The 12,131-nt window shown below is 36.5% G+C and overlaps 1 protein-coding gene across 1 annotated transcript in view; it reads left to right on the plus strand.

The window, feature by feature from the left end:
- The window catches only part of CPD (carboxypeptidase D), an 86,590-nt gene that overhangs the window by 55,002 nt on the left and 19,457 nt on the right, over positions 1 to 12,131 (plus strand). The window contains exons 9-12 of the mRNA XM_054459895.2: positions 4,956 to 5,058; positions 5,534 to 5,676; positions 7,029 to 7,198; positions 8,912 to 9,241. Coding sequence (XP_054315870.2) covers positions 4,956 to 5,058; positions 5,534 to 5,676; positions 7,029 to 7,198; positions 8,912 to 9,241 — 746 coding nt within the window. The remainder of the gene's footprint in view (positions 1 to 4,955; positions 5,059 to 5,533; positions 5,677 to 7,028; positions 7,199 to 8,911; positions 9,242 to 12,131) is intronic.

The raw sequence follows: 12,131 nt of genomic DNA on the forward strand, positions 1-12,131 counted from the left end.
CAGCTCCTCTAAAAATATTGTCTTCTGCTAACCTTAGTAAGCCCCCATGAAGCTACCATTCCAAGTTTCTTTATTTTTACTCTTCAAAACTTCTCAAAAGTAAATAGTCTTGGGAGACATCTGAGCAGCCAAAGACCATGATGGCTATGTGATAACCTATCTCCCAGGGTTTGTCTTTAAACAATATAAAACGACTTAAAAACTACCAAATTTTACATAAAACCACACTGTTGGCATCACAAAAGATCGTGAAACTGCAAAATAACTGTAAATTTTTTAAAAATCAAGAAATCTCAGCATGATCTATCATGTACCTACACCACCTTCACCCCACCGCAAGGCTTTGTGGTGAGGTAAAGCAGACCAAGAAAACTTATGGAGAAGACAGAAGTGGGTGCCAGTGAAGGGCAGCTGTGACGGTAATTTGGAATGACCACCATACATCACATATGCACTAAATCCAAAAATACTAAAAGAGTAACTGGGCAGATGAGAGCTCTGAAATACAGAGAAGAGATTTCAAAATGCACACAACTTAAGGGATCTTGTGTGATTTAACGGGATAAGTACAATTTAAAAGGAGAGGATGGTTACAGGGAGATCTTCCAAACTCATAGCTTTTGTAGAAGGAAAAAAAGAGGCAAAGATAGAAATGAAGAAGTGCTCCTTGGCAATTAGATGGTGAATGGGAAAAGGAAAAAGTGGAGAGAAATGTAAGGTTTTACAAGACAGAAAAGAACTTTAAAATCAGAAGATTCTCAGCTCCACCCTTACCACCAAGACAAATAAATAACCACACTGAGATACCTGGATTTTGCTAGACTGACAGAAAAGTGTATCATTAAGCTAGGAATAATATTAAATGCCCAATATCATAAAAATAAAGAGGAAAATGAAAGTCCATGGAAAATGATTGCAGAAAATTAGGAAATGAAACTTCATATATAGACACTAATGAGACCCTACCATTAGCAAAAAATAATCAAGAAGCAGAAGAAAACTGTTCAGTTGGCATTCTAAACAGATTAAGTATACCCAAATAGACGTTGAGAATATGAGAAACTACCTCAATTCAGATAGTCAAAAAATAAAAACAGAGGCCAGGAAACAAAAAAACAGGGATAAATAAAATAAAGTTTATAGGACTCAGGAAAAAAATGGAAGAAAAAGACAAAATTATCTCTGAAATGAAGAATAAATGACAAAAGTTAGGGAACTCATACATCCAATTTCAAACTTACTACAAAGCTACAGTAATTAAGACAGTGTGGTACTGGCATAAAGACAGACATATAGATCAATGAAATAGAACTGAGAACCCAGGAATAAATTCTTATGTTGATGGTCAGTTGATTTTTTTTTTAGAAAAGGATGCCAAGACAATTCAATAGGCAAAGAATAGATTTTTTAAATAAATGGTGCTGGGACAATTGGATATTTATATGCAAAAGAATAAACTAGATACCTTCCTCACACCACACCCCAAAATTAGCTTAAAATAGGTCATAAACCTAAATATAGGAACTAAAACTATAAAACTAAGAAAAAATAGGAATACCTTTTTGTGATTTGGTCCTCCTCTAGATATGACATCAAAAACACAAGTGACAAAAAAAGGTTGATAAATTAGACATAATCCAGATTAAAAACTTCTTTACTGCAAGGAAAACTGTATTTGTTTTCTAGTTCTGCTGTAACAAAATTCCACAAACTGGATGGTCTAAGACAACAGGAATTTATTGTCTCACAGTTTTGGAGGCCAGAAGTCCAAAATCACAGTGTTGCCAGGGCCATTCTCCCTCTGAAACTGTGGAAGAATCCTTCCTTGTTTCTCCCTAGTTTCTGGTGCTTTGCTGGCAACCATTGGCATTCCTTCACTTCTAGGTGCATCACTCCAACCCTTCATTGTCACATGGCATTCTCCCTCTGTCTTTGTATCCCAGTTTCCCCTTTGTACAAGGACACCATCATATTGGATTAGGGCCCATGCTAATCACCTTATTTTAACTTGATTACCTCTGTAAGGAACTTATTTCCAAATAAAATCACATTTTGAGGTACTGAGGGTTAGGACTTCAATATATTTTTGGAGGACACAACTCAATCCATAACATATAACATCCAGGAAGTAAAAAGACAACCCACAGAAGTTGGGCGTGGTGGCACATGCCTGTAGTCCCAGCTACTTGGGAGGCTGAGGCCGAAGGATTGCTTGAGCCCAAGAAGTAGAGGCTATCGTGAGCTATGATCATGCCACTGCACTCCAGCTTGGGTGACAGAAGGAGACCCCAGCCCCCAAAAAATAAATAAATAGAAAGATGACCCACAGAATAAGAGAAAATTTTTGCAAATCATATATTTGATAAATATCTAAATTTATCAAATTTAGATATATCTAAAATATATAAAGAACTCTTATGGCTAAATAATAAAAAGACAAATCATCCAAGTGAAAAATAGGCAAAGGATCTGAATGAACATTTCTCTAAAGAAGAGGAAATGGCCAATAAGCACATGAAAAGATGCTCAATATTATTAGCCGTTAGAGAAATGCAAGTCAATACCACAATGAGATACCTCTTCTTACCCACTAGAATGGCTGTAATTTAAAAAATGGAAAATATGCATAGGCAAAGATGTGGAAAAATTGAAACCTTTATACGTACATTGCTGGTGGGGTGTAAAATGGTATAACTGCTTTGAAAAACACTCTGGCAGTGCTTTAAAACATTAAATATAGAATTGTAATATGACCCAGCATTCCACTGCTAGGTATATACCCAAGAGAAATGGAAACATGTATTCACACAAAAACTTGTACATGAATATTTGTAGCAGCATTATTCATAATAGCCCCAAATGGAAACAACCAAAATGTCCATCAACTGATAAATGGGTTAACAAACTGATAAGTAGACGTACAAAATCATACAGTGGAATATTATTCAGCCATAAAAAGTAATGAAGTAATGATACACGGTACAGCTTGAATGAACCTTAAAAACCTGCTAAGTGAAAGAAATCACAAGAGACTACATATTGTATGGTTCAGTTTATATGTAATGTTCAGACTAGGCAAACCCATAGAGACAGAAAGTAGATTGGTGGTTGCCTAGGGTTTGGAGTAGGGGTGGGGAGTAGGGGTTGGGGAAAAATGGAGAATGCTAATAGGTATAGAGTTTCTCTTTGGGGTGATGAAAATGTCCTAAAATTTATTATGGTGGGTGGTTATACAACTCTATGAATACTAAAAACCATTGAATTGTACACTTTAAATGGAGTCAATTGTGTGGAATGTGAATTATATCTCAATAAAGTGGATTTTGAAAACCTAAAGAAGACTGAGGCGTGGAGGATCCATTCTATATTCGTATATAAGTTAAAAAAATGAGGTCTAAAAGTTATATACCAAGCCTGGTGTGATGGCTCACACCTGTAATCTCAACAGTTTGGGAGGCTGAGGTGGGCAGATTCGTTGAGCCCAGGAGTTCGAGACCAGCCTGGGCAACATGGTCAAACCCCATCTCTACAAAAAATACAAAAATTAGCTGGGTGTGTGGGTGCATGCCAATAGTCCCAGCTCCTCAGGAGGGTGAGATGGAAGGATCACCTGAGCGTGGGGAGATTGAGGCTACAGTGAGCTGTGTTTCCACTACTGCACTCTGAGCTGGGTGACAAAAAAGACCCAGTTTCAAAACCAAAACAAAACCAAAGCAAAAGCGCATGGATATAATTATTACACTAATCTAAAATTATGGTTTTTATTTGATAAGAGAGTGATGGGATGATAAGCCTATAATTGGCATATTAAATTTCTAGATGGGGATCGTTTATTTTATTTTGTTTTTGTTAGGACAGAGTCTTGCTTTGTCACTCAGGCTGTATTGCAGTGGTGCAATCATGGCTTACTGCAGCCTCAACCTCCTGGGGTCAGGCTATTTTCCCGTCTCAGCCTCCCAACGAGCTGGTTCTACAGGCATATAGCACCATGCGTGGCTTTTTTTTTTTTTTTTTTTTTTTTTTGTAGAGACAAGGTCTCACTGTATTTGCCCAGGCTGGTCTTGAACTTCTGAGCTCAAGCAGTTCTCCAACCTTGGCCTCCCAAAGTGTTGGGATTACAGGTGTGATCTTACCTGTCCCTGTTTGTATATTTTAAAGTTAAATGGGAAATTATTCTTTTTCTCTTCACACTTTCAGTACTTTTTTTCTGTTTCAAAAAGAGATAAATGAAGTTTTGACCATCTTTCAAAGCTCAATTTCTTCTAGGAAACTCCCCCTGCCACTCTCATCAGATGTAATCTTTCTCTCTTCTTGCTTTCAATGGCATGCATTTGTGTCTCCATGGCAGTTTTTCTTACCCTTCATTGAGTTATCAGTTGGGCACCTACTGTATACTAGATGCTGAGGACACAGAGACACAAACTGTTTCAAGGAATAGTGTATTATCTTTAGGGAAGAGAAAGGTGCAACTAGTTGTAATAGGGTAAGGTAATTGTACAGAGGGCAGTCAGAGCACAGAGGGGCCATCTTATTCCTGCTAGCAGTCAGGGAAAGCTGCTTGCTTTTATTGTGTGTGTATTATCTTTTTTGGACTTCAAGCTCCTTGAAAGCATGAAACGAAAGTATAAGTAGGAGCAGAAATTTTTTTTAGAAAGGGGTTCAGCTAGGTTTTATATTACTTGTAATTGTGAGTAATAAATGAAGTCAGTATTTTCTTACAGAGCACATTGAATTTTGATTTTTAAAAATAGATAAGTTCAGATAGTGAAAAATCAAAATGGCATAAAAAGCTATACACTGAAAAGTCTCACTGCTCATAGCCCCACCCAACTCCTACCTCCACCCCTCACACACCCTGTTGGAAGCCACTTTTATTATTTTCCTGTATCTTTCCAGTATTTTTTTTTGATGGAGATACAAACAAATACAAGTAAAGATTCTTTTTGTTTTTCCAGGAAAATTCCCAGATGTTTCAAGGTAGACCTTGCAAGAATATGTATCCTAATGAATATTTTCCTCATGGAATAACGAATGGAGCTAGTTGGTATAATGTGCCAGGTAAAGATTCTTTTATATCAAGGCCTTACAACTTGATGGCCTTTCTGCTTTCCCAGATGGTGCTGCCTGTTATTATCTTTTAATTTTGAGGAATAATCATTATTTTTAAAACATAGTTTAAATAGTTAAAAATATTTAAATAATCTTTTCAACTGCTTTTATGTTTGATGTACATTGAGGGTTGAGTAAGAATAATGCACTAAAACGATTAAAGGGTTACATTTTACTTCTGGCTATTACAAAGAATCTTACCTGTGCTAATAGAAGAGTGTAAGCTCTATATGAATTGTTAAACGTGAAGGTATAGGTGTTTTGCTTGTATCGCAAGCGTCAAAGTGCCCTCACATGAACACATTATCTTATCAATGCTGATAAGAGATAAATTTGGCTTTTTACTAGGAATATTGCTTACCAGTTGGGATCTGAGCTGTTTAGAACTTCTTCAGAGTGACTAATTTTAATTTTTATCTTTTAGGAGGAATGCAGGACTGGAACTATTTACAAACAAATTGCTTTGAAGTGACTATTGAACTAGGTTGTGTGAAATATCCATTTGAGAAAGAGCTGCCAAACTTTTGGGAACAGAATCGAAGATCACTAATCCAGTTTATGAAACAGGTGACTATTCAGGAGTGAAGTGTGAAATTTCTCCCAAGGGTGAAAAGATTTTTGTGCGTACACGTGGTTTTTGTGCAGTGATTTTGGCATACACTCTTTAAAATTTCAATTTGTTTTAGTATATTTAACCAATTTGTATATTCCAAGGTGTTTAATATATTTATCTAGAAAATTCATGGATGGAAATGAGTTTATTTGTATATGTGAGGAAAAGTTGAAGAAAATGATTGAACAAGGTAGTAATATTTTGCTCTTAAGGGTTGGTGGTCACTTTTTACCCGTGTTTAAAAAAGACCAGCATAAATTGGATACACACCTAATCATTGGCCAAGTGATAAAAAGATGGGCTGTGGAGTAAATGTTTTTATTCTTTTTCTTATTGCCAGTGATTTACTGTGAAATGATTAATTTCCTTTTGTTTGGATATGCGTGGTGGCCAATAGGTAAAGATTATAAGAAATACGCTAATGTTAATTACAATAATCAGACTAATACTTTGTGCCAGTACATTTCTGCATTTTTCTTTTTCCTGAGTGGTGTGACATAAAGTCTGTGAGTTTTTTTTTACTATATTTAAAGACATTTTATTCTGAAAAAATTTAAATATACAGAAAAGTTATGACTAGCCAATAATTATTCCTATACCTAGATTTAACATTTTTAACATTTTGTTATATTTGCTTTATTTTAATGTAAATTTTATTTACACACTCACATACACATACATATTTTTGACTGAACTATTTTAATATAAATTGCAGGTATGGTATTTTACCCCTAAATATTTCAGCATCTATCTCCTAAAAATAAGGAGCTACTACATATTATCTCTAAGTGCTACTATCCTACCCAAGAAAATTAACAGTAATTCCTTAATATTACCTAATACTTAGTTTATATTTAAATGTCCATATTTGTCCCCAAAATGTAATTTTACAGCTGTATTTTATGACCAGGATCTAGTCAAGTTTCATGCATTGCATTGGATTATTATATCTCTTTACTATTCTTTGAGCTAGAAGAGTCCTTCTGTTTTTAAAAAATGCCATTTCCTTTTGAAAAGGCCAGGTCTGTTTTCTTGTAGAATGTCATATATTCTGAAATCATCAGAATGTGCTAAAGTTTAAACAGTGTTATTTATATTCTTCATGACGAAGAGAAATAAAGCCTATGAAAAATTAGCCTTCAGAAATATTTTAATGAACATTTACATTGAACTTTACTCTGAACTCCTAAATTCCTGTTTGTTCCATTTATTTGTGTTAACAATCTGTTATTTTGAATATGACCTCCCAAGATAATTAGATGATGATGTTTATTATTGAAATCTGGTGTCCTTGTACTTAATCCAGGTTCATCAGGGCGTCAAAGGATTTGTTCTAGATGCCACAGATGGCAGGGGTATATTAAATGCCACCATTAGTGTTGCTGAGATTAATCACCCAGTGACTACTTACAAAACTGGAGATTACTGGCGTCTGTTGGTTCCAGGAAGTTATAAAATCACAGCATCTGCTCGAGGGTGAGTGACTGAATGCTTTGAAATAGAGTGCTTGGAGGACAAACATGGCTCCATCCTGGAGGATTATTACTAGAACGTTCTAGAGAGCCTTTTAAGCAACTTTGAATAGATTGCTGGGAAGTTTAGGGCTGGTTATACCTTTGACTCTCCTTTAGTGGCAGATAGAGTACATGAAAATAAAAAAAGGAAAGATTCCTGGGATAAATATTCTAGTTATTGCTTAGTTGACTCATTGTGACATGCTTCCAACCTGGACATTAAACAAGACACTTTAGAATACACATCAAATCCTGATCCTCATGGCCTTAGGTTTTTTATTTAAAAGGAGAGTTAGGCTGAAGTAATTCTACAAAGTCAGTTCCAATTTGTAGTAGAATTTATTGGAAATGTGTTCAAGATAGTTTTTCCTTTAAAGGAGTAACCAAAGTGTTAGTTGATGAAGCACAAAGAACATAGAAAATGCATAGAAAGAACATTTCTCATTCTCTTTATTTGCTAAATACAGGCAAGCCCAAAGCAATGCAGTCTATTTAACATGCTAGTAACTTTTTTTTTTTTTTTTTTTTTGAGACAGAGCTTCTCTCTATCGCCCAGGCTGGAGTGCATGGTACTATCTCAGCTGCCTGCAACTTCTGCCTCCTGGGTTCAAGGGATGCTTGTGCCTCAGCCTCCCAAGTAGTTGATATTACTGGTGTGTGCCACCACACCCGACTAATTTTTGTATTTTTAGTAGAGACAGGGTTTCTCTTGTAGTTTTCTTTTTTATCTTTTGATAAGTATAGATGTTACCACAGGATATTTTCCCTTCCTCCTGCTAGCTAACTTATTTCTGAAGAGTTAGTTTGAATACTCATTGAAGTAAGGGTAAAATATGAAAACATTTTAGTCGTTGCCTTTGTTTTTTGATGGTTTTCAGATATCTAGTGGTCCATAAATGAATGGGTTAGAACCTCACACTAATGAGTAATGAGGTCTTCTCTGTGATTCTTCCATTTTTGGCAGAGTGTTAACTAAAGCAGCAGGGGATCCGAGAAACGGGGTGAGAAGGATGTGTTTGGCGGAGAATGTCATAACTTAGCACCTCTCCAACTTTTCCACCCATATACCCTGATAGAAGACAAGTGAATTTAAGTTCCAAGAGACATGGGAGTATCCACTACAAGCACTAAATTTCTTTTGAAACCATATATTTAATCTTAAAAACCTAGGCCAGGTGCGGTGGCTCAGGTCTGTAATCCCAGCACTTTGGGAGGCAGAGGCAGGTGGATCACTTGAGGTCAGAAGTTTGAGACCAGCCTGGCCAATGTGGTGAAATCCTCTCTCTACTAAAAATACAAAAATTATCCAGGCATGGTGGTGGGCACCTGTAATCCCAGCTACTCAGGAGGCTGAGGCAGGAGAATCACTTGAACCCAGGAGGCGGAGGTTGCAGTGAACTGAGATGGTGCCACTGCACTCCAGCCTGGGTGACAGAGCAAGACTTCATCTTAAAAAAATTATGAAAAAAATTCATTCATATTTTGTAGTATACCCATGTCTATTCTTTATCAATGTATTAAAAATAATAAATTACTCAATGTTAAAATTTTGTCTCTTTAGGAAGCTGCACTACATTTATCCCAAGGATTCTCACGTTCTCTGCACACCTGCCTTCCCAGGGTTTGGGTACTCCAGCTGCAGGAGTGTGGTTCTGATCTGTCTCCTTTATCATAGGTATAATCCAGTTACCAAGAATGTGACTGTCAAGAGTGAAGGCGCTATTCAGGTCAACTTCACACTTGTTCGATCCTCAACAGATTCAAACAATGAATCAAAGAAAGGAAAAGGGGCTAGCACCAGCACCAGTGATGCCAGTGATCCAACTACTAAAGAGTTTGAAACTTTAATTAAAGACCTTTCAGCAGAGAATGGTTTGGAAAGCCTCGTGTTACGCTCCTCCTCAAATCTGGCTCTGGCTCTTTATCGATACCATTCCTACAAAGACTTATCAGAGTTTCTGAGAGGACTTGTAATGAACTATCCACATATTACAAATCTTACCAAGTAAGTGTCACTTTCTACTGTCTTTTTTTTTTTTCAAGAGAGTAAAATCAGCATTAGCTGTGTTGAATAGTTGTTGTAATTTATATAGAAATATCTGGGAACAGAATGTACAGAGAGTTGGAGTTTACTTATTTTGCAACATGTATTTGCTTGGAGATTTTTTTTTTAATTATACTTTAAGTTTTAGGGTACATGTGCACAACGTGCAGGTTTGTTACATATGTATACATGTGCCATGTTGGTGTGCTGCATCCATTAACTCATCATTTTCATTAGGTATATCTCCTAATGCTATCCCTCTCCCCTCCCCCCACCCCACAACAGGCCCCAGGGTGTGATGTTCCCCTTCCTGTGTCCAAGTGTTCTCATTGTTCAATTCCCACCTATGAGTGAGAACATGCAGTGTTTGGTTTTTTGTCCTTGCAATAGTTTGCTGAGAATGATGGTTTCCAGCTTCATCCATGTCCCTACAAAGGACATGAACTCATCATTTTTTATGGCTGCATAGTATTCCATGGTGTATATGTGCCACATTTTCTTAATCCAGTCTATCATTGATGGACATTTGGGTTGGTTCCAAGTCTTTGCTATTGTGAATAGTGCTGCAATAAACATACATGTGCATGTGTCTTTATAGTAGCATGATTTATAATCCTTTGGGTATATACCCAGTAATAGGATGGCTGGATCAAATGGTATTTCCAGTTCTAGATCCCTGGGGAATCGCCACACTGACTTCCACAATGGTTGAACTAGTTTACAGTCCCACCAACAGTGTAAAAGTGTTCCTAATTCTCCACATCCTCTCCAGCACCTGTTGTTTCCTGACTTTTTAATGATTGCCATTCTAACTGGTGTGAGATGGTATCTCACTGTGGTTTTGACTTGCATTTCTCTGATGGCCAGTGATGATGAGCATTTTTTTGTGTGTCTTTTGGCTGCATAAATATCTTCTTTTGAGAAGTGTCTGTTCATATCCTTCGCCCACTTTTTGATGGGGTTGTTTGTTTTTTTCTTGTAAATTTGTTTAAGTTCTTTGTAGATTCTGGATATTAGCCCTTTGTCAGATGAGTAGATTGCAAAAATTTTCTTCCATTCTGTAGGTTGCCTGTTCACTCTGATAGTAGTTTCTTTTGCTGTGTGGAAGCTCTTTAGTTTAATTAGATCCCATTTGTCAATTTTGGCTTTTGTTGCCATTGCTTTTGGTGTTTTAGACATAAAGTTCTTGCCCATGCCTATGTCCTGAATGGTTATCGCCTAGGTTTTCTTCTAGGGTTTTTATGGTTTTAGGTCTAACATGTAAGTCTTTAATCCATCTTGAATTAATTTTTGTATAAGGTGTAAGGAAGGGGTGCTTGGAGATCTTTTTAATAGTGTATCTTGGGAACTTTAAGGAGAATTACTTGTTAGATTAGAAGTAGATAGCCTATGCTTCCAGGAAATGTAAAATTGCTCTTCCTGATAATTATTTTGACTGATTGTAAAACCCTTTCCATCACTCAGCTACAGATCTATTAATATGTTCTGACTAAATATTGTTTAGTTTGTTTTATTTTGCTTGGGGCAAGGGAGGAATTTAGAACTGTAAGCTCACCTGTTAGGGATTATGTGTAACTTTTTTTTTTTAATTAGAAAATGAAGCCTAGTTGCTGTCCTAATTCTAGTCTCTATTCACAGTCTCTTACTTGAAGCTTTAGGGACATGTGTGATCGTGGGTCCCAGGGAAAATATACAGTCTTGGCTTATGTAAAACTGATAGCTGAGATAGCCTTTACCTTCACTTTCTGGTGGTTGCTCTGCCTCACTTGCACTGACTGCTCCATTTTAGATTTTATTACAGTTACTCCAAAATTATTTCTATGATTTGTTGATTCCTATGGTTTGCCTGTTGTAGGTAAGGTCTTTACATTTTGCCTTGAGCATATAGTTCTCTGCTGCAAACCTCATGAACATTATTTAGCCTTTTACCTTTTTACTTTGTCTTTCCTCACTGTCCTTTTAATTTCATCAGAAAACTTAGTTCCTCAAATTCTGATTTATAATATTCATAGATGCAGAGTGATACTTACTTTCTTTGGCAATACCAATTACTTTTCTTCCTTAACTGATTCTTGAATATTTCTGGCTATTTCAGGTTTTAATATCATACAATCTTAGTGCCATAGAGTTCATATACTTTTTTATTTTAAAATAAAACCAGGCTGGGCACAGTGGCTCACACCTGTAATCCCAGCACTTTGGGAGGCCCAGGTGGGAGGATCGCTTGAGGCCAGGAGCTCCAGTTTACGTTGAACTATGATCACACCACTGTACTCCAGCCTAGGTGACAGTAAGATCCTGTCTCTAAAACAAACAAAAATTGGGCATTATTTTGCTGTCTGTTTACTTAGTTGATTTAATTTTTTTAACCTCCTAATTCAAGACACACTTTTTAGTTAAATATTTTCTCAAAATATGCCACACATGCCAGTGGTGGGGCACAAGAGAGTTTTAGGTGGTACACCAAGAGGCACTAAGTACCATTGAATAGCATCATGAGAAAGCAATAAGGTTTCTGTTAATTTTTCTCAATTGAGTATGATTATATTTTTTCTGTCCAATTCTTGTAAGTCTCCCTTTATGCTAAAGAAAGCAGACCTTAAGCTCAAAGCTCTTGGGCAAGCAGAGTATTTGACCATTGTTTAATTTTCATTGAATTATTATTTTTTTCCCCACTCACAAATTATTTTTACTGTGAAACTGGCGTTGCATTTGTAGTAAAATATAATGTGACTTATTTACAAATATTAATTTAGATTTAAAAAGGGAGGGCCAGGGTGGTGGCTCATGCTGTAATCCCAGCACTTTGGGAGGCTGAGGTGGGAGGATTGCTTGAGGCCAGAAGCGCTTG

Source organism: Pongo pygmaeus, chromosome 19 (assembly GCF_028885625.2).
Source record: "Pongo pygmaeus isolate AG05252 chromosome 19, NHGRI_mPonPyg2-v2.0_pri, whole genome shotgun sequence".
Lineage (NCBI taxonomy): Eukaryota > Metazoa > Chordata > Mammalia > Primates > Hominidae > Pongo > Pongo pygmaeus.